Source organism: Streptopelia decaocto (genome assembly GCF_964273445.1).
Source record: "Streptopelia decaocto genome assembly, chromosome: 1".
Classification (NCBI taxonomy): domain Eukaryota; kingdom Metazoa; phylum Chordata; class Aves; order Columbiformes; family Columbidae; genus Streptopelia; species Streptopelia decaocto.
The window spans coordinates 104,604,448-104,632,403 of NC_138663.1; the positions used below are offsets into that span (position 1 = coordinate 104,604,448).

General features: G+C 44.0%; 1 protein-coding gene across 1 annotated transcript in view; it reads left to right on the top strand.

Annotated features, from left to right (window-relative positions):
* Positions 1 to 695: 695 nt before the first annotated feature.
* The window catches only part of NHS (NHS actin remodeling regulator), a gene marked incomplete at its 5' end in the record, with an annotated part of 259,114 nt that continues 231,853 nt past the window's right edge, over positions 696 to 27,956 (top strand). The window contains one exon of the mRNA XM_082063690.1: positions 696 to 1,089. Within this exon, the coding sequence (XP_081919816.1) occupies positions 696 to 1,089 (394 nt within the window). The remainder of the gene's footprint in view (positions 1,090 to 27,956) is intronic.

Genomic DNA, 27,956 nt, shown 5'->3' on the forward strand with positions numbered 1-27,956 from the left:
TGCCGATTTGGGTTCGTTTGCCCCTCTCTGCATCTTTTCCATCTTCTTCGCACCTGAGCAGTGCCCCCGCCGGAGGGGAGACAGGCTGGGGCAGAGCGGGAGGGGCAGAGGAAAAGAGTCGCCGCGGCCGGGCCGAGGTCTGCCCGGAGCAGCGGCCCCCATCTGCCAGGGTCCCCCGGGGCCTCCCCGCAGCCCGGGGCCGCGGCTCCCCCGCCGGTGCGGCGCGGCGGACCCTGCAGCGCCTCCCCGCGGCGGCGGCCGCTCAGCACCGCCCCGGTCCCCGGCCCCCGCCCCACCGCTCTCTCTCCCGGGCGGGAGGTTCCGCGGATCGCTCCTCCTCGCGGCCGCGGGATTCCTCTCTCCGGGTTTTCGGGCCGCCCCTTCACACCCGCCGCCGGAGCGGGACGGCGTGCGAGCGAGCGAGGCGGCGCGGATGCGCCCCGGCTGCCCGCGGCGGCAGCGGCAGCAGCAGCAGCGGCGGATGCTCGGCGGCGCGGCGGCCGCTCCGCAGCCCAGGAGCCCCGCGGGGTGGGAGAGCGACGCGATGAGCCGCCCGCCGGCGGCTGCCCGCGAGTGACGGCGGTGGGGCAAGGAGCGGCGGCGAGGAGGAGGAGGAGGAGGAGGAGGAGGAGGAGGGCAGCGATCCCCGCTAGTGCCCGCGGGAGCCCGGGAGAGCCCCGACCGAGGGTTCAGCCATGCCCTTCGCCAAGCGGACCGTAGAGCCGCAGCGGCTGTGCCGGCGGCAACCCGCCGCCTCCGTGTTGGAGGAGAGCTGGGGCGCGGAGCCGCCGCTGCGGGACCCGCCGCCGGAGGAGCCGGGAACGGCGGGCGAGGGCTCGGAGGCGGCCGGCGGCGGGGAGAAGGAGGCGGCGGCGGTGCTGATGGTGCTGGACCTCTGCTCGGTCAGCAACGTGGCCCTTTCGCGGATCCTCCGGCAGCTCTCCGACGTGGCCCGGCATGCCTGCACCCTCTTCCAGGAGGTCGAGGCTGACATCCAGGGCACCCACCGCCGCGTCCGGGCGCTGCACGGTCGCATCGCCGGTCTCCAGGGCGCTGTGCGCGGCCTCGACCCCAAGCAGGAGGCAGTGCGTAAGTACCGCGGGATGGGCCGGACCGGGGTGCCCGGCGGGGGAAGCCACACCCCGGTAACCCGCCGTGCAAAGTTTGGGGTAGGAGCCGGTGGGAAAGGTGCCCCGGCGGCAGGGTGGGAAGGGACCGTGCTGTGCCGGGGGACCGCGGGTCGGGTCGGTGGGCGCCGCGGTGATGCCGGCAGGAGGGATGATGTCAGTGGTTTGTGCCTTACGTAAGGAGCTGCCTGGCGAGGCTCTCGGGGCGCATCTTCTGCAGCCGAGGGTTTGGCCGTGAAGGAGGCCGGGGTCTGTCTGCGGCGACCCGGAGGATGGTGGGGATAGACATGATCCCCCGTCCCCGGGCATCTATGGGTTTTCTCCCTTTGCCTGCCTGTCCCCCTTCCCGGATGGGTTTGTCGTCCCCTTAGAAGTGTCACTGACTTCCTGATCGAAATTTTAAGCTCTTAAGTAGAAATAATAAAGCTGCTTCGTCGTTAACCAACTTTCAGGGCCATAAAATAAGGAAGTTTGGTTAATGACTTCTTTCTGTTTAAAGAGTGGCCCTGAAGAGCCGGCGGGGGGGCGGAGAGGGGAGGGAAGAAAAAGATCAAGGCAATATACGATTTGTGTTATGAGCAGTAAGTGCTTGAATCCTGCTTCTTCTTCACCCGAACTGTAACAGCGGTGACAGGCTCCGTAGTCCTAACAGCTGCTGATTTCTGCTGAATATGTCTCCTGTTCACAGCATTGTAATGATTTTGTACTCTCACTGGCGCATATGTTTCCTGAGCGCTTGCGAATATGTATTTTTTTGATAGGTAGGGCTGTGGATTGGAATTCTAGAATAACAGAGGTTGGTGTTGATCCTGTCCTCTTAATATCTGGTTTAGGAAAAGTGATAGCTTCCAGGGGGAGTTTGGCTTAGTTTTTGCCTTCTGCTGTTCCCCTCTAGATCTCAAGTACCTTCAGTAAGCACAGTGAAGTAAGTTTACACTGGGGTAGATGAGAACATGCCCTCTTGTAGGTATTTTTAATGAATGTGCCATTTAAAAAATTGTGCTCTGGGTTTTCTCCCCTTTGGAGGGGTGTGGAAATATAAGTAACTCTTTTAGGATCAGTGAAGCTGTACTGATTAACAGAATCAAGCCTAAGTATTCAGCAGTATTTAAACTAGATCTTCGGCAGCTATAGAGTGACTTTGCTGGTGATATATTAATACACATCAATCGTAGATCAGACTGAGGGAGGCTTTCTGTGATTTCAGGACGAGCGTGCAATCAGAGCAGAGTGCTGGGCTGTGATTGGAAACTGTGGTGAGAAGCAAGCTTGGCCAATGTAGTGAGGGAACTGTCTGAGGAAATGAAACTCCTTGTATCACATTCTCATCTGTAAGTCTTTTGAGCTGAGTAACTAACTGTGGGTATACGCTAATGTAAGTGAGAGCAGAGCTTAGCCTTTCTAATCTGTATGGCTTTTTTTCTTTCTGGATTGTGCAAATGCAGCTTGTTTTCAAATCACAGTGCAAAACCTCGATACTGCAGCACAATTATGTCATGCACTTAATTAGAGAGTCTGGCTTTCCCCCTGTGATGTTAAATGCAGAATCCGCTTCTTTGGTGCTCTTCTGTTTTCTTTTAAATCCTTCTTTCTTTAGGATGGGAGAGACTTTTGATCATGATCTTCCCCGTGTCTGCCTGCTGTTCCTCCTCCCTCCTGTATAATGTACAGCAGAGTGGCACTGATAGAGCTGTGGATGTCCCTCAGTCTGGCCAGCCAAGGGCTCTTCCACAGTGCTGGGCTTTGCCACTATCCATCCTCCCATAGGCCTGTGTCTCTCTTCCAGCTACACAGCTACTCACAGGCACATCGCCCAGTCCTCATCACTTCTCTCCATGCAGTGCTCTGCATTATGTGCTTTAAAGTCTCCATACCGACCCAATGTGTGTGAGCAGACAACTTCTTTGCATGCTCCGGCTGCTTTTATTCCCCATCCAGTGTTGGACCAGCACAGCTGCATTTACATAGCTCTATGTCTGAATGTCTCAGCTGAGACCTGGACCTGTGCACCATTCTGCACATCTCCTCACATCCCCCAAATCCATACATGTCCACAGCAACACCTCCCTTTGGCTTCCAGACTGCTCACTGTTCCAAGGGCCAGATAAAACTGCATGGCAGTAAACTGCCCATCCTTGTTGTAGTATATAATCATAGCATGCTGTCTCCTTTATGGGCTGACACCTTCTCCTTTATTATTACTTTCAGTAAGACTATGCTAATGTTTGTTTTAAGCATGAAGTGCCTACAAAATTAACTCCTAACTGTGTTGCGCTCAAAGCACTGCACCCAGTTGTTCTTTTGAAACCAAAGAACAATTGCAGGTGGTCACAGGTCTGCCCAGGAGCTTACCAGCATCACACTAAGGCATACTGACTTCTACCTCCTCTGGCAAACATCAGCATGATGAGGTGGCCTCTGGGCTGTCTTTTGGCTGTCCAGCCCAAATGACACATCTGAGAATAACTCAGAACTGGCTGGAGTTTTGGACTTGCACTACAAGGAACGGGTTGGTGACCGGTATGCAGCCACTGCACCCATGGTATGACTGAAATGGTCACATAGAGCTTGTTACATGTCAGGAGTCTGGAGGTGCTGGGCAGCTTGGCACATTGACCGAGATGCTGTGTACAGTATGTTAGGTCCACAACAGTGCAGCCCAAGAACATGCTTTTTAAGGACTCAGTTTAAAACTACTAGGCTACCTTGCCACAGTGGGATATTCTTGATGTTCTAACACCAAGTGCAGCACAGCGATTTGAGAATAATGCTACCAGACATGCCCTAGATACTGAGCTGTGACATTGGAAGGCCTTTTTCTCTGTGCCTCATAAGGCAGCTGGATTCTGAGATTCCCTTGTGAAGGCACAGGCTGGGTGAGGAAAAGGAAATAATGGGCTAATGCCATCTCAGGAACTACTGGAGCCAGTGGTTAGTAAGGCGTCCCTACCTCCATTCCTTGGTCAGAATGCTATTCCTTGGCAATCGCAGAGATGATACCGAGGGGAAGGGGAGCAGGAAAGGAGCTTTCTTGAAAATAGCATACTGTACAGTTTAGCATGTTATATTTTATATTGAAAGTTATATGTTGTTGCATTAGAATAAAACATCTATGTTGGCTCCGGGAATATTAACAGAAAATTGAAATTTTTCCAGTAATGCTTATCATTACTGCTGTCATTTTCATGAGGCATTAACATTCTCAACTTTGTTGCTATTGAATTGGTGAACATTTGCAAGACTGTGTATGCTTTGCTTCACGAAAGTACTTAAGCTCCTCTGCTGAGCTACTGGTGAGGATATTTACCTATGTGTTGCTCTTTTGTTTTTGGCACTGTTCAGAAAGTGTGATTCGAAAAATCTTGTTAGGCACAATAAAGGATTGATTCCGGGCAGTCACAAGCAGGTCATCTTCAAAAACTCAAGGTCTCTCGCCTCTGCCTTTCCAGATGCTGCTTGTCCTTTCATCTTTCTTATAAGCCTCTGGCCAGCTAGCATCTTGCAAATATGAATCCTTCCCCACCCTCTGACTGGAAGAGAAACAAGGGTGAGAAATGTTTTCCTACTCAGCTCCTAAACTAACTACTTTGCCCTTCTGCCACTCCAAGTACTTTACTGCTTTTCATCATGAGCAGCTCCAGGGTCTGCTTCTAAAGCAGAGCCATGTGGGAATAACATGATTGTTGTCAGTCTGGCAGTTGCTTAGGGTTTGCTTATTGCCTGCAGGAGAACTGAGCAGTGTGGTACTGCCCAGTTTTATTATTAGATGCTTGATTATCTTGGTAGTACAGAAGTGTAGGAGAAGTGCTGGATTTGTGTGTAGACTCGGGTCTCGGTGCCTCTGCTATTATTTGGAAAGATGATTTCTCAGTCTAGGGGACTACAGATCTGGCAGTCTAAGTGGAATATTGTACTTTTCAGAAACTGGTGATGTAAGCCATCTTGCTTTCTGAATAATCACCAATGACCGGGCAGCAGATTTTGAAAGCCCTATTTAACGAGATCCTCTTTGCACCCTGGCATCCCGGAGAATTCCACACATTCCAGGCTTTTTTTTTTTTTTTTCTGAAAGCATCAATGTGTTACCAGTAGCCAGTCTTTCTAAATGCTGTATCGTTTCCAGAGGTTGCCTGCTATATCTTCATTGCTCCACTTTTCCATTCCTGATTTTCCTCCGTGCTTGCAGTCAGTGATACAGCCGCTCAGAAGTGTGGGGATCTCCCAGGTTACTCGGCTCTTCAGAGGCCCCCAGATCTCTGCAGTGAGCTCCCCTGTAGGTTTCTCTTCTTTCCTAAAGTGTCAGTATTGAGATAAAAAAGACAGCTGTGAACAGGTTCGTTATCATTTTAAGCTCTGCATTAATTTATTCTGTTTGTTTGAAGTATGTTACTGAGAACAGCCTGGCTAGTTTCACTTTTGCTTTTAGTCTCTTTCATCGTACTTTTTAGGTGGTTTTGTTTTGATTTTGTCTGGTTTAGAGTTTTAGGGAGTGCGGTGTGGTGGTGCCTTTTTTTTTTTTTTTTTTTTTTTTTTTTCACCCTGATATAATGCCCTTCTGTTTGGGTTTTGAGCACCACAGGGAAATGTTTAATCCATTGTAAGGTTTTTATGTGCCTTCTGCCACAATCCTGTAATTTTTACAAAAAATATGTTGGACCCAAAGCTCATCAGATAATTACTCTCCTTCTTGATTTAGTATGCTGAAGGCTCAATCCCTGCTGAAATGGAATGTAGAAACCTTAATGCTTCCATGTCAGGATACAGCTGCATTGTAAGGACATCCCAGGCTGTTGGTGAGCAGTGATCTTCAGGCAGGTACATAAGACCTTGGGAGTCTCAGTGCCATATTGAAAGAAAAAAGAAGCAAGTGGAAGTTGAGTAGATAAGTGAGCACTTTATCCCAGCTTCACAAAATCTTCAAGAATTTAAAGTTCCATATTCATTGTATGGTTTTTCTGTTGCACTGAGGCACAACTGTAAACTTCCATGGGTTGGATATATTTACATAAAAATATTTTGAATACTGCTGGAGACAAATAAGAACAGATTTCTAGCTTCCTTTAATTCTGTATTATAGTGCTTTATAGTGTATAAGCATATCCAACTGTAAGTGTAGTTAAAGTTTTAGAGGTACACACTAATGTAACCCAGGGGACATGAGGCACAAGGGTGTATTCAGAGCTATCTTTGTACATTGAAATCCTATTAATTGGCAAAGCCTTGTTGAGTGCAGAATAAAACCAGAAGAAAGGCAGTTGTATGCTGGATGTAGTAATTCATCACCCTCATCTTTGTGTCCTGCACCTGCCCAAATGAAATGACACATCCTCTTCACTTGTCATTTTGGAAAAGAAGGAAAGGCTTTTGGCTTTACGTGCTAGCTGCGTTTTTTGGGGGGTTGTGCTGGTTGCTGTGTACCTGTTAATGTTAGAGAACTCGCCTCTCTGGTGCACTTGACTGTAGTTTGTTCTTGAATGCAAATAACCCAAGTTGTGGGTGTGGGAAAGTTGGAGAACTTCATCAGTGCTCAGCTTCTTCTGAATGCAGAGGGTTGATGGCCAGTTAGCAGAGTCGAAAGGAGCAAGAGGCCCAAAGCATCCGCTTTCCTGCTTACCTTTACTGCTGTCAGAACAACAAAGGAACAGAGGAAGAAAAACCTGCTCACGTAAGGATCCCATACCTTACCGCAACATTAGCTAGAGCACCATTAGATAAGAGTACTGTCACTTAGGAGAAAGATTCCTTATCTTTGTTTACAGAATAGCAAAAGAAGACCTTCTACACAAGAATGGGACCATTCAGAGGCTGGGCCTGAGATATTTTTTTCTCATCCATTTAGTATGTGATAGAGGGTAACAGGAAGGAATTTGTGAGGTGGCTTTGGCAGGGGTGTGATGCTTTGGAAGTTGTCATCTTCAGTCACATTGGCTTGTGGAAAGCAGACTCCAGCCTCTTTGCAGATAAAAGCAGTGTGTAAAATCCTTTGTCCTGCAGAGGTCAGTGAGACTTTTGGTGGAAAGGCTCTGAGAGCCCAGTCCTCAGGTAGACTCCCTGGCCTTTATCTGGCACAGCCTGATAACAGATGAATAGCAGACAGCTGTGATTTTCCTCTGAAGCCACTCCCTGCTATATAGATGTAAATCTTCAGAAATTTTGCTGAATCTCATTTACTTGGCCTTGCATTGGTATATTAATAGTATAGAAGACCTTTGCCATTCTATAGTGTCTTGCTTTTCATCCCACGACTGGTACTTAAACTGATGTAACAGGTTTGAACTGCTTGGGCATTTTGTTGCTAGATGGAGAGCCTGCCAGTCAAAAGGCCCGATATCCAAACATATTCAAAGCTGAGTTCCCACCTCACTGCAGCTATATAGCTGCGTAATCTCATCATAATCATTAGTGGAACTTCTTCCTTGTTCATACTCCAGAGCCAAGCAAGGGTCTCCAGTGGGTTTATTAGAAATCCTGGTGGAGATGGCTTAACTCATTTAGGACCAATGAGGTCTTCTTTATGCAGGAGTAAAATTGCAGAGAAGATAGAATCAGGCCCGTAAGAGACTTAGACTTACTATGGATCGGATAGTTTAACAAATATATCCAACAGCCCATTTGAAACTCCACGCTTCTATTTAAAAAACCTTTATAATTTGATGTATGTGTTCATACAGAAACATAAGGTGAGTTTTCCAGTGAAATCAATGGAGTAATTTCTACTTTTGGTTAGTTCCCCTGCTGATACAGGAGAGATGTGGAGATTAAGAAATAAACGGACTCTGAAAACTTACTGAGGGCACGCGGAAGTCATTCACCTGTTGATTCAGATGCATAAAAGATGGTAGTTTCCCTTTGTGAAAGATTAAAGACCTGGAGTGTTTCCAAAACACTCTTGCGTAGTTTTCAAATGTTCTTGGACTGAGGGAAGAACTTTCAGGAAGCACATAGAAATACCCAGTGCAACGGTGCCACTCAACTGCTCTTCTGGATCAGCAGATTCAGGTCTTGTTGACATTCCTGATGTAGGTTTACCTGTTTGTTCTGTGGCTTCAGTTTCAAGGATCAGATTGTGGCTGGTCTGGTAGAGATATGCAAAGGTGAGGAGAAAAGAGGGGCAGCCAGCTCTTACTGCTGCCTGGCGTAAGCTGGTCCCAGCCTCTCCTTGTCCATTCTAGCAAAGGCAAGGTTCTTCGGCGTGGCTCTTTAAAGGCAGCACCTGGCTCTTCCTCTCTCCAAACTGGATAGAAAAAGAGATGGAGTGTAGGGGAGTGCTGGCTCTTCAAAAAAGCCCGTAATCTGACATATTTCCTTCACACCTGCCTAGATATGTTGTACCCAAATCAAGCAGAGACCCCCAGGGAACTCTTAAAAGCAATGTTATGATGCCCAAAGTGGAGAAAAAAAGTATGACCAGCTGATGGGAATAATACACACATGCATTTTAAAAGCATTGTTGCAGGGCTGTGTGGTCTTCTGAGTCAGAGAGCTAGTATTTTCAAAAGCTGCTCTTTCCAATCACTTGATATCTCCATGTAATCGGAGGCTGACATCAGACTCTCGATTGGAACTACTTGAGCTATTAGGCTGTGAAGAGCAGAAACTCTCTGTGTTACTCAGTGTGTATGCAGGGGGAAGGTTTTTTCACTTTCTTTGATGTATTAGCATCAAGAGAGGGAGTCTTTGCTTCATTCCTAATTGCTTCTCGTCTTTGAATTTATATACCAATATGTAAGTAACTGCAAAGGGAGATAGCAGAATTTATAAAAAGTTCAAAAAGGCAGGGCTTAGAGCATGATTAAAATAAAAGATAGCATACAGCGTGTGCTGTTTTTAGCTGAAATATCTCCCTAGAATACTTTCCATTTACATTCTCATTATATGTAACTGCTTCAAATGCACTGCTTAGTTTAACAACTGGCATGTTTTTAGGGTAGATTTTGTAGTAGATATACACCCACTGTGTTCTTAACTCAAGACTTTAAATTGCAGTATCTGTATTGGACAATCTTTTCTTATACCTTCTTGGCTGAAGGCAGGAAGAAAGCAATAGTGATGGGAACCTAATTAAGCCTGTGGTTTAATTACACCAGGAGCTGTGTGCTTGAAATACCGCTAGACTCAATGAGTGCTGCGTGGCACTGCCACGTTAAGTCCCAGCAGAGAATGACATATTTTTTTTTTAATAGGATCACTGTAATTCTTACAAAGCCACCGTGGTTTTCTCTTTCTTTTCAGCTGCCAAGGCAGTTGGAGTTTGAACTATAGCCACTCAGACCGAGTCCCTGAGAAAGTTCGGAGGAGCTGTCTTGCTAGCGTGTGCATGTGATTAAGGAGAATGAGCATAGGGCGGTGTGTTTGTGCTATAAATATGCATAGCTTCTTCAGGCCTCTACAGCTTTTCCCCCTGCCTTCTCAAAGTTTTTTTGAAGGCACAACTGGGTTCTCTGTGCCTGCTCAATTTTGCCTGCCTTTTTTTTTTTTTTTTTTTTTTTAATATTTTCCAAAAAAGGTTTCTATAAGGGTTGTTCTCTTCAGGTGGTCTGTGACAGCCCATGATTGCAGAAATCAGATCTTATTGATGATGAAGCTCAGGATAGGCAGCAGTAACTCACTTTGATGCTCAAAGGCAAACTTTTTCTAAGATGGTATGCATGTTATTCTGCATTCAGTATTTAGTGAGATGTGATAAAGGGCAATTAGATTTTAAGGGAAATGAGAGATTAATTATGATTAAATACATATCACACAAATCAGAGTGGCTCCAAAGAGCAGGTACCAACCAGCTCCAATTTTTTTCCCGGCAAGGTTTGTTTATTTACTTGCAGGAAGAAGAGGGCCAGTTCTTGGCAGAGGCATGTTCTTTTCTTTAGCGAAGCAGTTTCTGGTGAAGTGTTGTGTACAGGAGGATAGTCAAGAAATATATAAGAATTTATTTCTTAAAAAGAAAACCATATGTCATGGACTGACCACTGACTTTTGCGTACGCTGGAAGCTACATAGCTCTGCACAGTCCAAGGTTTGAATGCAAGCATTTTTTAAAAAATTTTTTTAACCTTTTTGGTTTTTGGGAAGGTGAATTTATTATACTTATACAAAAACCTCTTCTGGCTGCACAGCACAGCTTCTGCTGCTTTGAGCTGTGCTAAACACAGCTCCTCTGGCCTTCCTGTACCCCAGCAGTTAACATCATTGCAGAGGCTCCTATCTCAGCATGCTGAAGAGATCTCACCTCCCATCCCATATTGGCTCTGTTCTGCTACCATAAGTATTGCTGCAGGAACCTGAAGGCTTGGTCTGTGCTGCATGTTGCCTGAAGCCTTGCACACAGCATGACAAAGTTAAGTTTTTCCCATAGGATGGATTATTCTGACAACACCATATTTAGCCTGGTTTCTTATTGAAACAAGCATTAAGGAATAGCACACTCTGTGCGTTTATAGCAGAGGAGGTGGTGGTTACACTTGTGTATTTCATACCAGTCATTCAGAAATTTTATGTCTTTTATTCAGGTATGATTTCAACTACATTGCCACAGTGTAAAAATCATAAAAGAGGCTGCCAGGTAAAGGAGAGAACAGACTATTCCAGCTGCATTTGAAAGAAGGTCTTGTTCTTTATTAGACAGTAGAAAATCCACCAGGGAAAGAATCCTATATAAATGTTTCAACCCTATTAAAAAAAAGAAGTGCTCCAGTTGAAGCTCACATTTTCTTCAATGTGAAAATCAGTCCTTTGCATGACATAAAATCTGGAGGAAAAAAACAGGCTTCATTAGTTCCGCTGCTTGCAAAACTGCTTGTTCGTATTCCTCTTTCCCCTCTAGAATTAGTGATTATTTCTTTTCAATTTTAATCTTTTTTTTTTTTTGGAAATGTATGCCTCGAATGACTTTCCTTTTGAGCCATCCTATCCTTCACTCCTCTTTGTGATGGTTTTGCAGGGGATGCAGCTACATTTTTACCTCTGTCTTAATGGCAATGGCAAACTCCCCTCATTGTGAGAAAGAGCAGTATTAATTTTTATGACTGTGGTTTATTCTCCATTGATTATCTTTAATGTGATGCTGTCTTGTTCAGTTAATAAACTACTGATAACCTGCTAAGATTTAATTAACCCCCCCAAACATAACCTGCTTTTAATAGATGTTGTAAGTGCATTCATTGTGCCTAGCACATTAAAATCACTGATTTAAGTTCCTTTACTTTCAAATTGCACTCTAGCTGAAATATATTTTGTGGCAATCATCTTGTCATTACTCTGCTAATGGACTAAAATAAGTATCACTACGTCCTGACTTCAGCAATATTTTTTGTCCTCAGTTACAGTTGCCACAGGCTTGATTTAGCCTTGGTGCCCAGGCAGAGGTTGGATAAGCTGTGTTCTGGACAAAATCCTCCTGATGGAGACTAGAAGGTTCACCTGAACTTTTGCTGTTAATTTTTCATAGCTATTAGCTGGTGTGAGTCACTGCCCAGAGCCCACAAGCTCTGTCCCTTTTCAAGCCCAAATGGCAAAGCAATGCTAGTCTGCATGCAGATGTCTCCAGTTTCATTCTTGCTCACTCCTGGACCAGCTGACATGCCCAGGGCAGGGCCGTGGGGCTGGGCCACCACCTGGGACATGGGGCTACCCTGGCAGCAATATATCTGTTATTGGCCAGCTGTGCAGCCTGCACAGCGAGCCGGCAGGGCTGTGGTAAGGCAGCTGTGACCATGGGTTGGCTGCAGATGAAGCTGGCTGCTTGTGTCTGGCAGAGGAGGAGAGGCTGAAGCAGGCTGGTCCTGTTCTCAGAGTTCTCATTGATACTTGGCCACCTGTTTAAAGTACGACCCTGGGTATTTGCTCAGCTTGCACTGTCAGACTTTTTAGACACCTCTGTCAATACATGCAGAATTTACAGGGCAATTCTAGATCAGATACAATGACAAAATCATCTGCCTATAGGGACGATATGGAAATGAGCACCCCTGTTTGAGGAGTGCTGGGTCTGTAAAAGAGTGAATGGGTTACAGCTCCCTTCGGCAGCTATAATGTGGCTATTCATTTTTGAAATTGTCCAAGTGGAACTTAACACAAATTATTAATGTAGATTAGAAGTATTTTTCATTTATCTGCTTGTTCCTAAGTGGTGTACTGAAGAACCCAGCAGAATAGCAATTTATTAAAGGAAATGAGAGGGAGCTGCAAAGTATCACAGCTTGGGGTGATTATTTTTTTGCTTTCTGGAATTTTGTTTCTCACTTGGTTGTGGATCTGACCTGATAAGCAGCACCTTGGACTGTGAGACCAGAGGGTTCTGTTACCGTAAAATAAATGAGTGTGTCCAATTTTGTGCAGACCTTTATAAACAATAGTTGAAATAGAAGAGGCTTGGATAGCATCTTCTTCCTCAAAATTCTGTGTGTCACTAGAAAAACCTTTTAATATATCTATATACATAAACACTTTGCTAGATAAAGGAGGAAGACCAGTGGGAAAACTGTACAAGGTAATATTAGTCACTGAGGTTATAAAAGCTTAATAAAGGGGAGAATTTTACAGCTACATTAACAGCAACCTGGTCAAACAAGGAAGAAAATATTCCATATTACTCTTCTCATTAAAAAAAGATGAAAATAGAAGTTAATTGATGTCTCTTGTTCTTTCCTTGTTTTGACTTCGTGTCTTCGTCCAAAAGCATCTTTTGGTTGAGTTCACTTCTTTTCCTGTCCCTCTTACAGTGGAAGATTACTTTGGACTTGGGAGGTTGTGATGGTATTGAGGGAAGCTCTTCTACTGGATGGGTGATACTGCCCCAGAAGTGAGGTACATCTTGCCTGGGGATGTGGGAATTATGCAGTTTTGTAAGACTTAAAAGAATAAAGCCTTTGCTTTTGAACGAATTGTTGCTGCAATTTTAAAGGAAGTGTTGAAAAATAAAATAAAAACGTAGAAAACCTCAGCCAAATTCATGAAATCAATTCTTCCAAGAGAACAGATGGGTAAGTGAAAGGTAAAGTGATGCAAGTCTACAGTGTAGTTTGCAGATTCACTGAAGGAATGTATTGTGTTTATTATTGCAAAGAGATGTCTCCCCTGCCTTCGTTTCCTTTTGAGACAGTCCAACCTTGGGCTTGTTAAATATGTCTCTACATAAGCTGGCACATACTGACCTTGTTTGCTGCAGTCTACTCTTCTGTATCTTCTTGATTTTAGTGGCGTGAGCCAGATGGACAGGGCCCTGGAGCTAAATTCTGGATGGCATAATTAAGTCCTCTAGTATTGAATGCTGGAGCTGACTGAGTCAAACTTTGGCCAATACTTCGATATTTCTTCATCCAAGATACATCTGCTGTGTCAAAGTAGTTATTGTTTTTCCTTTCAGATCATATTCCTTGGGTATGAGGATGTTAAATTATATACCAACAATATTTTTCATCTGTATAAGGCAGACCTCTCTATACTACTTTGTGTCCTGATAGTACTACAGGAACAATTTACAATCTTGTAGGGCTTACGGAAGCCCACCTGAATATTTCTTTCAAATCTGTACAACCTTTTTCCTGTTGTGTTTTGGAGTTTTGGGGTCAGTTGTGAGTGCCACGTGAAACCCCACTCCCTGGTAGCCCCATGGCAGCGCAGTCCTGGCCAAGCACATTGTGGGCACTGGAATGTAGCTCTGCAGTTCTGACTGTGAGTTTGGGGTCTGAGGAACCTGGTTCATACTGACCAGGAAACCACATCAGAACCCTGTCCTGCAGCCTTTTTCCTTCCTGCTTTCATATGCCATTTATGGCAAGTGAATTGTATGTCTCCCACCTGTAGCTGTACTACACAACGTAGCTTGTTTAAAATAACTTCTGGTCTGTATGTCCAGTGGGCCTGAATCTGAGGATCAGATTTGTCTTGAACTATCTGCATCAAAAGGAGATTATTTTTCTGCTGGTCCCTAAGTACCGTCTTCTGCTTCACTCTCCAGTTCTGCTGAAGAAACATCATAGATAGGGTAGTCATTTTTCTGTGTTGCTGTGGATGGTGTGTATGTGTAGTGGTGAGATGGTTGCCAAAAAAAAAATAGAGAGAGAGAAAGAAAGTACATGTTTTCCTTGGAGCAGCTGTGAGAAGAGCCACCTCAGGAGGATATTCAGATACCAGAGTCTCCTTTTTCAATTCCAAGGAAGTTCCCGATCGTGGAGCAGCACTGAATTCCTTTGTGTGCCTTATGGGCACAATGGTGTGTGTTAGAGCAGGGTGCTACAGGCTGAGTAATGCTGAAACTTGTGTATGGGCAGCTGTTCTTGGCCAGGATGGAGCCTGTCAAATGTTTTCGATACCACTGCAGCCTTTGGAATAAGCCTTAGAGTATAGGTCTTCACTTAAAGATTGAATTGCCATCTAACTGTCCACACAGGAGTTTATCTTTTCTGTCCTGAGCAACTACTCTGTATCAGGGGGTGCGGAAGAAACTCCTGCTGGGCTGTAGCTGTGACACCTCACCCCCTTCAGAGGCAACCCTGCCCGGGTCCAGCCCCGCAGGGCGTCTGGCCTCCTGATGGTTTGGAAAGTGGCACAGGAATTACAGTATTTTTTTCTGTTTGTTTTTCTGCCAATGGGCCACGTGTGCACCATTTCATTTATGAGAAAACACAGCAGGTAGCTTTTATGTGGACTCAGCTGCTATCTGTAAATGGCTGGTAGATGTGTAGAGGAGACTCAGACCCGTCCAGGTGCTGAGTCCCTCTCCTGAGTGGGTTGAGGATGTTCAGATCTGCAGGTTGAAGCTGACGAGGAGGAGGGCCCAGGAGGTAAATTAGGGCTTATGGGGCCTGGATTAATCTGCTGGCTTCTCATGGGGGCTTGGGCAAAGGTTGTTAGTGGGATTCAGATCACCAGGTTTTACCAGTCTAAACTTTGGGACCATCCACCCCATTCAAAGGTGAACCTGTGTCTCACTGTTGAGCAGAGAAAGTTTCTGGATCATGTGATTGTATGAATCCCTTAACTTCTGTAAATGTCGTGGTGTGAAGTGGACACCACCACAGGCTCTGCAGGCCTCTGTTCCTCTGCCCTGTGGCAAGGTGACAGCCCATCCCTTCTTCTCAAAGGTGATATCACACAAGCAGTGAGGACCAGCTGGGTTGTGTGGTGATAAATACTGTACTGGTACCCACGTACACAGACCTGCTTTGTAAACAGAAAGCAATTTGGGAGGCTGAGATTCTTTCTGGAGGTGTTTAAAAGGCATGTAGATGAGGTTCTTAAGGACACGGTTTAGAGAAGACAGACTTGGCAGGTTGACAGTTGAGCTCAATGATCTTAAAGGTCTTTTATAGAATCACAGAATTCTTTTGGTTGTAAGAGTGCTTCTGACCTTCATGGGCAAATGCTTCCAGGTACCGTGTGGGTCTTCCTGATGAAGGCAGTACCCTCAGGTGGGATTTTCCCACCCTCCTTCAGCAAGCAGGATTTCTTGTTACAGAGAACTGCAACACTTTTCCTGTGAGGACTAACCTTAGTTTGGGATAAGTTTGCAGTTACTGATCTTTCTTTCAGGCCCTGGCTCATAGAAATTGAGCTTTCTTACATTACAGACAGTGTGTCCTTGTTAATTACAGTCATGTAAAGATGAGGCTGTACCTTGGGACTTGGTTTAATTAAAAAACGTTGCTGAGAAGTTTAATAAACGTCTGATACGTTCTATCTGGCTGCCGAGTGCAAACGCTACAGTTCTCTTCAGGTGCTCTCCCAGACTCAGTCAGAAAGGGCCACCTGAGCTTGACATCTGCACTAATGAAAGGGGAGGGCAGATCGTCATTCTCTGTCCAGCCAGGCTGGTGTCTGGCAGCTCATTTGTCACAGCTTGGGCTTGCATCTGGGCTTTGGGAAAAAGTTTGAGGGTAGTAGTGTCAGAGGAATATTTACAGTGCAGAATCTAAGATTTTCCCTGTGTAGTGGAAAAATCATGACCATGCATGTGAAACATGGACTTAGAGGAACTTTGTGTGGGTGGTCTTGTTTTGATCCTTTGTGTCGCCCTCCCTTTCCCTTCCCACTCAGGTATGCTGAAGTCTGTCATCTATTTAACTTGAGCTTTTCTGGTAATCATAGATGATGTACAACAAAAACAATAATAAAACACTTGCATATACAATCTCTCTGAACTGCAGAAGCCACAAGATCTTCTAGACATGCTTTTTGTTAGTATTGGCTTGTGAGAGACCTAGCGCTCCATGATGCCCATCTGTTAGCAGCATGTTTAAATGTGATTAATGTGAAAGTTGCAAGAACTGCAATAGCTTTTGCTAGTCTACAACAGAATCTGTCACTGTTAATCTCTTGCAGTATTAAAAGCTTAATATAGCAACTCTAATGTTATGGAAAGCTGTAGCTTTGCTTTTGCTATCATCACCTTAGTGCATTATTAAACTAGTGTTTTCTTTTCCTCCATAGCTCACAAGCATGATAGAGGCAGTGTAGATACTGCTCCTCACAGAAGAACATTTAAGTGATCATATAAGTATGAGGTCTCTTGAGAAAGAGATACTCCAGCATGTTTTGGGGAACATTAAGTAGGACTGGGATTCCTGAGTGAACGTGGCCAGAGCAGGGTGCACTAGGAGTCAACCCTTTCCCAAAATGCTAGTAGAGGCTGGGGAAGTCACAAACAGTGTCTTGACATGGTAGTTCTTTGCTGTGCATGGGTAGACATTAGAAATAATTTTGGCTTACCCACCCATGACAGTAGACTTACCTCATTGGTAGTGCTGGTGTTGTTTAATCAGAATTGCTGCATCTCTTTTAAAAGAGATTGTGAGCGGGATAGGCAGTGTCATGGCAGAAGCGGGGACTGCCTGCTGGAGCAGGCTGACACTGTGGGGAACAAATAGGGGAGGACCCAGGGAAGGAAAACTGCTTTCTTCATTTAGCTGCATGTGTTGGAAAGGATCAAAGAAACCATAATGAGTCAGTATCTTTCTTTTTCTTTAAAGAAAATTTCAGAAGAATTATTCAATTAAATAGTAGTTTACTCAAGATCTGCAGGTGGCTTGTAAAGTGTAATTAGATCCCTCTTACCTTTTAAACCCGGATCTACAGCTTTGTTCATTTTAGTAAGGGTGGAGATCCCCATTCTTGGATTTATAGTGGGAGATTGGTAAAGGAGAGGGCTTGTTATAAAACTTCTCAGTTTGTGGCATGATTACAAGGTGCTTTTGTTTCCAGCAGGGCCAGCAATAGTGCTTTACTCCAAGCATTTCAAAACTGCTTTTAATCTGTGCTTGTAAGATTATCAGGCACTGTAGGACAAATTGAGACCTACCTTTCGCTGAAACACCCCCTCACTCCATCATGCACAGCATCTTCACAGCAGCCAAGCAGCTTGTTCACATCCAGTCATTGCAAAGAGTCAAAATCAGATCAGGTAGGATAGTGCTGTCAAAGGGGTAGTCACACAATATATAGTCACAGAGATCAGACTGGACTCCATGGGATTTTCTAGTTCTTTTGTGTACCCCTCTATAATCCAGTCTTTGAAGCATTTAAGAGCTTGAGGTGCCATAATGAAAAGCTTCGAGGACCATGCTTTTTCATTTATCCTCTAAGAGGATAGGCACCAATTCTACTACTCTGAGCCATTAGGAAGACTTGCAGAGGAGACAGACCCCACTTACCTGTGGTAGGCTGTCAGACTGAGGGCGGTAAAAGGGCTTTCTCCTTTTTGTGATAACACGCACATTGTTGAAATGCTGAAACTGTTCAGTTTTGGTCCTTGAGGGCTGGTGTGGCACTCCCTGCACCAGCAGGTCTCAGTATTACTCCTGCCCTGTCGTCCTGTGGATTGGATAGTGGCGCCCAGTATCTTTCATCCATCTTCAACAGGAGAGTCATGTACCAAAGGCTTTGAGTAGTGAGCTGAGGTGAGGGGCACACAGCATGTTACCAAAATGAGACCCTGCTTTGCTCTGCCCTCTCCCCTCAGCTCTTTGGCAGTCAGAGACTGTTAGCTCACACTGGCAGAAATCCCAAGAGCTTCTAGGATGGTATTTCAAAGCTTTGCAAAGCTGTGCATGATAGGATAAAATCTGTTTACAGGAGTCCTTATGCATCAGCTCCATCCTGTACTTGTGTTGCAGGGGTATCCCTGGAAAAGGGCATTTTTCCATGATTTGGGAGAATCTTGGAGATGAAGGAGTAAGGGGAAGGAAATTCAGCTGCACCTTGAATGCCTTGCTGTTGACTTATCTTTTTAAATCCCTTCTTAGCTGTTAAAATGTGGAGGAAAGATGATTCAGTAAACAACACTGTGTGTGTATATTTGTCTTCAATGAGCGCCTGCTCAGGCAAGGCAAGCATGATTCAGCTACTAGTTAGTGCTGATGTACCAGAATTGGCAAGCACTGAACACTCCTGCTACTGGATCTGCCCCAGTTGCTTGATGTGCAGCGATGAATGGATGAACATTCACCAATGCTGTTGCACAAACAAGTAAGTTAATAAAAAGCAGCTGATTGTGTCATTGTACACTATAGAAACTCCAAAGCAGCACTGAGATTATTTAAAAACAGATGTTCTTATCTGGAAACTCTTAGAAACACAGAGCAGTATGTGTTGTTTTTTTGTTTTTTGGTTTTTTTTTTTTTTTTTTTTTGGAAATACAAAACAAACTCTCTACCTTGTCCTTAGATTATTTCGTGGTGAGGACTTTTATAAGAGTTTTTCTCTTGAAGCCTTAGCCCAGGTCTGAGTTTGACAGTAAACTTAGCTTTGGATTGTGTCACTGATAATTGGAGCTGTGCTGGCGTTCTCCAGTGAGAGAATTAACTCATGGGGAAAAGTTTTTTTAAGGGGATGCACTGGAAAGAAAACACTCTGTGAAAACTGGAATTATACAAACCAGCTGTCTGGCCTCACATAAAATTATACCGGCCTTTTGTACCTCTGCGTAAGTGGTATTTAACCCTTGCTATCATTACAGTGTACTGCTGAGACAGATGAACTTCCTCAGCTGATGGGGGCCTGAGAACAAAGCGCAGAGTGATGAGATTGTAAAAGGACGCGGGGCTGTCGGCAAGGCCAACCGTTAGCTTATTATTCAGGCAGACAAAGCTTCACGCCCTCATGAATCACTTCTGTTTTTTTTTTTTGTTTTTTTTTTCGTTCTTTCTTTCTCTCTCTGAGGGAGCTGACTAAAAGCAGCGGGCACAGGGAGCAGTTACAACAAGCCGGATCATTCCCATTAACATTTCTCTGCCCTCTGAAGGCAAAAGCTGTCCCATTGCATATGGCCTGAGTTGTACCAAAGCTGCCGCTTCTGCCCCATGCTCCCAGGCAGTGATGTGCAGGATTGACTCCTCTGCCTGTTTCCCTGGGGAGAGCTTGGTTTTCTTGTCAGCTGTGGAGACAAGCCCAGACCACCATCCCTATGTCCACTTGGACGCTTCTTAAATTGCTTCCCCGGCTTGAGGAGCACTCCACAGCTGTGGCCTAAGGCAGGAGGCCTACATTGGCTTCTGCATTTTATCAGCTGTTGAGAAAAGCTGAGGAGCTGTGTCCGTGCACACCCCCTCAAGTAGTTGTGGAAATGCCTGAGGATGGCAGCCAGTTTGGGATGTTGTATTTAGCCTTGCTGCTGCTGAAGCGGGGATGAAGTGCTTCTGTGGAGGTGTTCCAAGGCCATGGAGGCAACCACACGGCAATGTTAGTGTTCCTGCTGTAACAGTGGTTGGGTCTCCCCACTTGCACACCTGGGCTGCTGCAGGCTGAGGTAGCGCAGGGAGAGGGCTCAGCAGGGATAAAGAGTATTCTTTCTACTGTGAGCCTTATGGCAATCCTCAAATACTCAGGAAAATAGTTTTGATGAGAAAAGTCATGGCTGGTACCAGATGGCTCAACCAAAGTGTAGTAAAAAGTAGTAACAACTGCCTACACATGAAGCTTTATCATAGAGAAGGAAAGGAGGAAGACTTGGCTTTGACAGATCTCTTGAAGCATCCATTTCTTATGTATTGTTTTGTCACTCTGTATGTTGTCATTGCACATGCCTACTATTAATTGAGGAGGGTGTGTTTGTTGTTGTTTGGTTTTGGTTTTGGTTTAGTTTGTTGTTTTTTTTTTTTCATTTTTGCTTAAATTCTTCCTAAGTTCTTGGCCTCAGTGGCCAGCAGCTCCACAGATTACCTGTGTATTGCCTGGAAAGTCTCTGAAATTGGTTTCATTTCTCTGAATACCCACTTGTTCTTGCATTACAAAGCTGGATGATTAAAGAATCCCAGAGTTCTTTCTCTGTGCTATTCATTTCTTTGTGTACTTCTTTCATGTGCCTTTATATCTAAATTAAACACATCAGACCTCTTCAGTCTCTTTCCATCTGTAGATCTTTTCATGCCACTAATTATTTTTATAAGCTATTTCTGGAACTCTTCTTTTATTTCTCTGTATCATTCACCACTCAAAGGAGGCTGCCGACAGCGGGGTCCTTATGTGTGTGTGTTTTGGGAGCTCCTTTCTGCTCATTTTCTCCCTCTGTCCTCCCCGTGTCTCTGTGCTCTGTGCTGCAGCCTTTCCTCACTGTGTAATCTAATCCCAGTGACTTCAGCCATTGTAAATGAAGACTACAGAATCCTTCATTTATGTGTATTAATCTGATAAGTGACTAAAGCTACAGACCTGACGTCTTGGTTAGCTGCCATATTCATTTGCTTATCATGAACACAGTCGAAAGACTTTTTTCTTTATTAAAAAACAAAGTACGGTCTTTAAAGAGCAGTGTTTTGCAAGAGGAGAAAGCTGTGTTTGTTTTGAAAGGAAGATTTATTGGGATGATATAATCCAACTTACTCTATCTCCTCACCTGTTTTTCCTCAGGGAGGCCATCAATCTTTATTAACATTTCTGAATCAAAAGATAAAAATGATAGACAAATTCCAAAATAAGATGAAAATACTAAGAAGAGCTGAAAGAGAAATCCTTTCATTTTAATACCTGCTGAAATTGAATTCAAAGAGGAGCTAGTTTACTTATAGATGCGTGGGATCTGAGAGAACTTTTGTGGCTTCAGTCCTTTGTAACAAGAGATCGGACAGAGAGAACAGTGGTGCATGGGTCCCATCTGGAAGGTTTTAATCATCTGAACTCCTAATGGTGAGCTTGCTTTTTATTTTTCCAACTAATACTTCCCAAACTTTTTGGAGTCACATGCCTCACATGAAACAGCTTTGAGTGGGTCCTGGGCCTGGCTGGGTCCAGTTCTCACCTCGCTTTACCGTTTTCTTCCTTGAGCTGCCCCTAGCACAGCTGATGCTTTCCGTGTCCTTCAGCTTTGGCCGTGCTGGCTCCCCCACAGCATTAGTAAGCCCAGCTAGATGTTGCTGGTTCTGTGTATGGAGATGTGTGTTTGTGCTACAGTCCCCAAGCTGGCACAGGTTTGGCAGAGCTGCTTTTTTCAGTCCCCTCATTTGTGCCATGCTTGCATCTGATCTCCTGTGGGGCACCCTCACTGCTGGGGGGCGGCGCTGGGTTCAACAAGAGTGGGACATATCACATGGGGGAAGACGGATATGTAGTTGATGAGTAACTTTCATTTCTTTACAAAAATGGGCTGATGGAGAAGCTGCCCAGGGAGTGCACTTTGAGGGAGGAGTACGCCTTGAAATGCATTCGAGGAAAATAAGGCTTGCTAGGTGCTTGGAGGATGAAGGTTCCAGAGAGAAGTTGTTATGCAGGCTCACAGCTGGCGTCGGAGGGACGTTTGCTGAAAAAACAGCAGTTGGGCCTGTAGTGTTGGAATTTGCTCTTATTTCAGGAGAACACTTCAGCAGAAGTCATACAGAGATAGCTCTTCTGTGGCTACCTGAGATCTCTCTTCCCTATGAACATAGCCTATGATACCTGCCCTGTGCAGGGAGAAAAATACTTCCACCGTAAATTAGAGAAGTCTGTCTTCTGTAGACCATGCACTAGTGCCTCTTTCAGATGGCAAAGTGGCAAATTAGGCTGAAAAAAGATATTATTTTCAAAATTCACCTTCACTCCACTTTCTCTACTCTCAAAAAAATAGCCTTGTGACCCCAAACAAGGAAAAGAGCTGGGGAGCAGGAAAGGCATGCAGCTTGCCTGACTGTGGTCGTAAACAGAGTTTGAGCATGGCAACCTTAGCTGTGTTTTCTAACATTCATAGATACATACATGCATGTTAAATATCTATCCATTTATTCATTCATTCACCCATCCATCTATATATTAAAATTGTAATATCTTCAGTTATTAGATTTATTCATGAATTTCAATTTCTCTTTTGAGATTCTTTGTAACCATTTGTATTTTATTGTATATGGAAAGAAAGGGCAAAACCCGGGCTTTTTCTCATTTGCAGATAAAGGGTACTACTGTGATCCAGTGATTGATTTTCTTGCTTGGCTCACTAACCGTGAATTAGTCCACAGCTCTTCAGCACTGAACTACAGTGGGTCAGGGTTGAAACTGTGGGTTATGTTAGAGAATCAGAAGAAGAAACACATTTTCTGATTTGTTTTTCCTTTTTGGTCTAATGCAGTATATTGCACATGTTGGAACTAAACAGAGTGAGCTTTGTAACCTCTAGTGTATAGCATGAATTTCTTTTGAACATAGGCTTTGATTAACGAAGTATACTTGCTGTTGACATTTGGTCACTGAAAATGGAGATTAAAAAAAAAAGTGCCTAATAAATATAAATGTCTGATAATACTTATTTTTAATTCAGAAACTAAAAAGTTAGTGCTTATAATGTAAATAAGACACTGTCTGGGAGCGCTGGAAGAGCCAACCTGTGTGAGGCAGTGACAGCACACCCTGAATTTGTGCTGTGTAACGTAACTGTTTGTGGAGCAGAACTGCTATATGTAAATAAAGCTGATGGACCTGAGTCATATCTCTCCTACAGAAGCAGTTGTTGCCTGCTGGTTTGAGACTAGCCTCCTCCAAGGTAGTCTAGGACGTAATTTCTTTCCAGGTTGACTCTTCTGAACAACTTTTTGCAGTCATGATCACACAGAAAATAGTGTTTGGGGGCAAATGAAAAGCATACAGCCATATGGTTTAGGCTTGATGTACTTCCTTTGCCATATCTTTCTAGCAAAAACTTTATCCCTAATTACTGGTTTCTCTGCTTGTGAAGACGTATGAGAAATCAGCCAGTTTTAACAACAGAAATTTTGTCTCAGACATGTTCACTAATACTGAATTCTGGTCCAACACCAGGGGATGGGTTGGTTTTCCTCTGGAGAGTTGTAAAATATTCCTGTTCTGTGTGTGTGGACGTTTAGCACGGGGTGGTGGGTGGTGGCTTAGACTTGGCTGCTGTGGCGTCTCTTGCCCGTGCAAAGCTGCGGTGGAATTGAAGGAATTTCTGCTGACAGTTTGAGGTGTTGTAAGGTGAGGAATGGGGCAAAGCACAGCAATTTGGATTAGTCTCTTCTCTAGGCTTTTTGCTCTGCAAGGGCATGACCTCCAATGCATATGGACAATTGTGAATGCACTGAGTGGAAATACAAAATGTCTCAGAGGAAAGAAAAGACTTTAAATGAAGTGTTCAAAGGCAAATAAGAAAGAGAGGGAGATCGGAATAGACACAGAAGTCTCGGAGAGGGCAGGTGCCTTGTTTTAAACAGGGAATGTATATTTTACAGAGGCAACCTTGGCTGATCTTTTCTTTCAGTCAAATCTTGACACAGTGTTGGTCTTTACACGACACTACTTAAGGTTTAATTAGGTTCCCATGTTAGCCTCTGGGTCTGAAGGGAAAGGGAAGGGTTATTCAAAACTCCAAAGGATGTGATTAGAAATTGGACTAGTCTGATGAGGGAATAAAATCTGCCTTTCCTTCTTTGTCTCTCTCCAGAGTACAATGGCTGGTGGGGGAAATTTACTTCTCATGATTGAGTGACCTGATTTTGTCTCCCACTAGCACAACACAGCCTCTTGTAAGGAAACGACTAGTCTCAAATTCATACATAATTGCACAGCAGGGAGACTGAGTTTAAAAATGCAGATTTTGGGGTATTGAGCAGTAGCAATCTGTTTTGAACCCTTGAACTTCCTTTGTTGTTTCAATGGCCACCTACAGAACCTGTCTGCGGAGAGCTGCGGAAACACAGTAGCTTCTTTTATATGGAAAAAAAGTATCTTCGCTCACCCTTCTCCTCCCCTCCATTCCGACATGAATGTATACTCTATCCTTCTAAGAGAGGACACTAATTATGGAACTTGACTGTCTGTGTCTAGGCTATACAGTAGCAGTAATTGAGGGTATATTCTGCTGATCAGTGCAAGTGAGCTTGGGAACAGTGTTATCTTTCTTCTATTGAGAAACTGGGCTACTTGTTTCATTTTACTTATTGTCTTATTCAGTCTTACGAGCTCGGTTAGTATGTACCAGCCTCCTCTTATCTGTGTCAAAGGGACTAATGTTTACATCTTTACCCGCAGATGTTCAAAATCATGTGTTCTTGCTACAATTTCAATAGCTGAGGAAAACATAGAATATATACACCCTAGCATTGCCATCCTCTTTATTAATTAAATTAAGTGCTATAAATGTAAATTTATGCTGTGAATATGTTTTTATAGGGCCTGTGTTTGTATTTTATCATACTTGCCAAACCCTTAATGTAAAGGGCAATATTTGACAAACATGCTGTGAGGAACCCATGTGAATATCAGCAAGAAAATTAAAACACTGTGGGATACTTTATTTCATATAAATGTATTCCTAAACCTTCAGTTTTACAACTTTGCATTTCTCATGTTGAAAACAAAATAAAACAAAACAACTAAGCTCAGACAAATCACCTTAATTGTAAACGTGTGGAAAAACAAGTTTTCTGGAATGTTTGATTTGGAGATTAAAATGCTTTAGTCCTCATAGACTTGGCTCAGCATATACCTGTGCTGCAGAATTACTTTCTTTTACCCCACTTTAGCGGAGGTAAAATTAAGAAAAATACTCACATTGGGAAGATTAAGTGTTTCACAGTTGCATTCTTGTCCTGGTGTTGATGCAGTACTGGATAAAGTGGGGTTCTAGCTCTGTTGGGTTTTCCTGAAGTGTGACCTGCCTTTTGAAACATTTGGCGAGATACTGCAGGGAGAAAGTGTCAGTCCTGACATGGCATGGAGGCAAAAGCAATGTTAGCGACATTAACCTGGCATCTTATTGCAGTACACATCTAGGAACTGCTTGTGCAGAGCCTGAATGGCCTGAACTCCTGCATGAGACCGTGTGTGCCATGGCAGAAGAGCGACCAACTGGCAGTCAGACACCAGCATGTTTGGATTTCTCATTTTGATGGCAGGAGATGTTGGGGGGCCTTTCAGAAGGAGCGGTTAGCCCTCAAAGGGTAGCTTTGCGTGCGAGATGGTTAGGCTGCAGGCAGCAGTGGTGAAGGAGTAAGGATAGTGTCAGCAACTTCATGGCTGAGGAAGGCTGATGGGCAATTTTGGAATGCGATAACAAGTAGGGGGAGTGGGGCTGCTTCCTTGTGCAGTCCTAAAGCCAAGCTAGGGCCTGAACTGGGCTTCTTTGTAGTCTGGAAGCTCTGCAGCAACCTTTCAACACGGGGCTGTTTATGTTTGGTGTAGGTTGCCATCATTCTCTGGAAGCTGGCCCCTTTGAATGACATTTCATCTTAAAGACTAGTGTGGTTATGTTTTTTTTAATTGGACTGCTGAGAAAATTGGTGCTAACTTTTCTCTTTTGTATACTGTGTGCACGGCTAAGGTCATCTAGCTTAGGAGTCCAAACACCAAACTAATTGTTTCAGCACTACCTGCCAGTACTGATACCTTGTTATCTCCTCCAGGCTTGGTGAGTAGACCATGTTTATCTTATTTTTTTTTTACCCCAAGAGCAATGCTGCTAGATGTGGAATTCCTACCTAGAAAATTCTTTGCTTTGGAGAAAGCCTCAATACCCTGGCTTTGGAAATGGTAGCTTGAGAGCACTGTGTGATTTCTGGCCAGCTTGGAGCAGACTGGTACTTCTCTTACCTTGAGCCCCCAAGCCTGACTTCTGCATTTCATACATATTTCAGTAGCATCGTGTGACTGACCATGTGTACTGGAAGCAGCTGTGTCTGGTGGAAGGGGATTGCTGTAATGCAGCTGGGGTTACACCACCTCACAGGTCTACTCAGTGGCAGGCCACAGCCAAGGACTGAGACACATTTCCCAACAAGAGACGTAGTCTCTGGGATGCATCCCCTTTCCATGATGTGACCCAAGGCTTTTCTACTTACCGGGAAGGAAGATGCTTGAGAGATCTGCTGTTGTTGGACAGGCACAGTGAACCAGAATGGCCACTGCACAACTTGTGACACAGTCCAAAATGTTTCTGTGTTTATGGTGTAACCTCCCCTTGTGTGTGTGTGTGTTTGTTTGTTTTCTTTTGGAAGCAGAGAAACAGTTTTGTGCTCAACGCACTGAGGCATTAATAGAGATTGTTTTTCAGGAAAAAAGAAGCATGTAATCCTACTGCTTGCCTCATCTGCATTGAAATTACAGTTTGATTGTTTTCTGACCCTTTGTCACCTCATGACGTGGGGAAAAAGTGGGTAGCCTTGAAATTCAGAAAGATGAGAATGAGCGAAACGTTGACGCCGAGGTTACTTTATAAGGCCTTTTGTGTTTAAGTGAAAGCTGTGCATGAGAAACACGCAGTTGTGTACTGCACACTGTGCTAAGTGTGCAGATGAAGCTAAAGCATTTTGTCCTCATGTTATTTGTTACAATGTTGTTGTTTCTGGACACAATTAACAGCTATTTTTTGAATCTTTTTAGTTTTGTGCTAGCATAGTACTGTTTGAGAGGTGCTGTTAGTAGCAGTTTGGAAAAACACTGATGGAAGACGACCTTGTAAAACAGTAGATGAACTGTCATCCTTGGTTCATGCCTTGCTGATAGTGTTGGCAGTGTTGCCAACTTCTGTGATTTTATTGACTGTCTTAGACTGCCAAAACTGAGAATCATATGTTCATTTGAGCATCAGCTCTCCCTGTGTAAAAGGAAGCAAGTTACTACCTTGTCTCATTGTAAACATTAGTATTTTGAACTCTAGAGGTTCACAGCCCTGAAAGTAAATGAAAATCAGTAAACTACCATTTAAAAAACAACACACACAGCCCTGGTACTTCTATCTAATTGGTATGTATGCAAACTTTGTTTTAGGAGCCAAGGGCATTTGACAACTGATCTTAAATACTCAGGCTTGGCAATGAAAGACAGAGATTAGCCTATGGTCTCCCTGTTGAGGTGATTTACTTGGAACTGATCTCAGTACCTTAAAATAAAATCAAAATAGAAATAAATGGTGGGTTGTCGTTATAGGACTTCCTGATAGGCATATTGCTGTGTTTTCTGTAAGTGCAATAAAGAGGCAGTTTTCCATCCTACTCAAATGATTTTTGCTGTTGCATTCAGTGTGTACTTCCAAAGTTTTTTTTTCCACGTTTTTTACAGAGGACATCTTGGTAGATTTTGCTGTTTAATCTGGAAGTGGTAGTGATACCTGGCAGTGACAGTACTTTCTATTTTTCCAAAGAAGGTGAAAAATTAGAAAAGAATAACAGTTAAAATTGGTTGAATTGAGATATTTTTCTTTCAAAAATGGCCAATTCATATGACAGTGGTTAGATATTTTTCTCTTTACATTCCTCCTGCTAACTCATTTCTAAATGAGAGAAATCTGGATAAATGCTAAGAGCCACAATATATTTTTTTTTTTCCCCCCCAAACACTCCTCTTTAAAGTGTGTAAACTCTTCAGCTACTGAACAGACTTACTTAAAACTACCCTTCATTTTATGATTCAGAGGTTTAATAT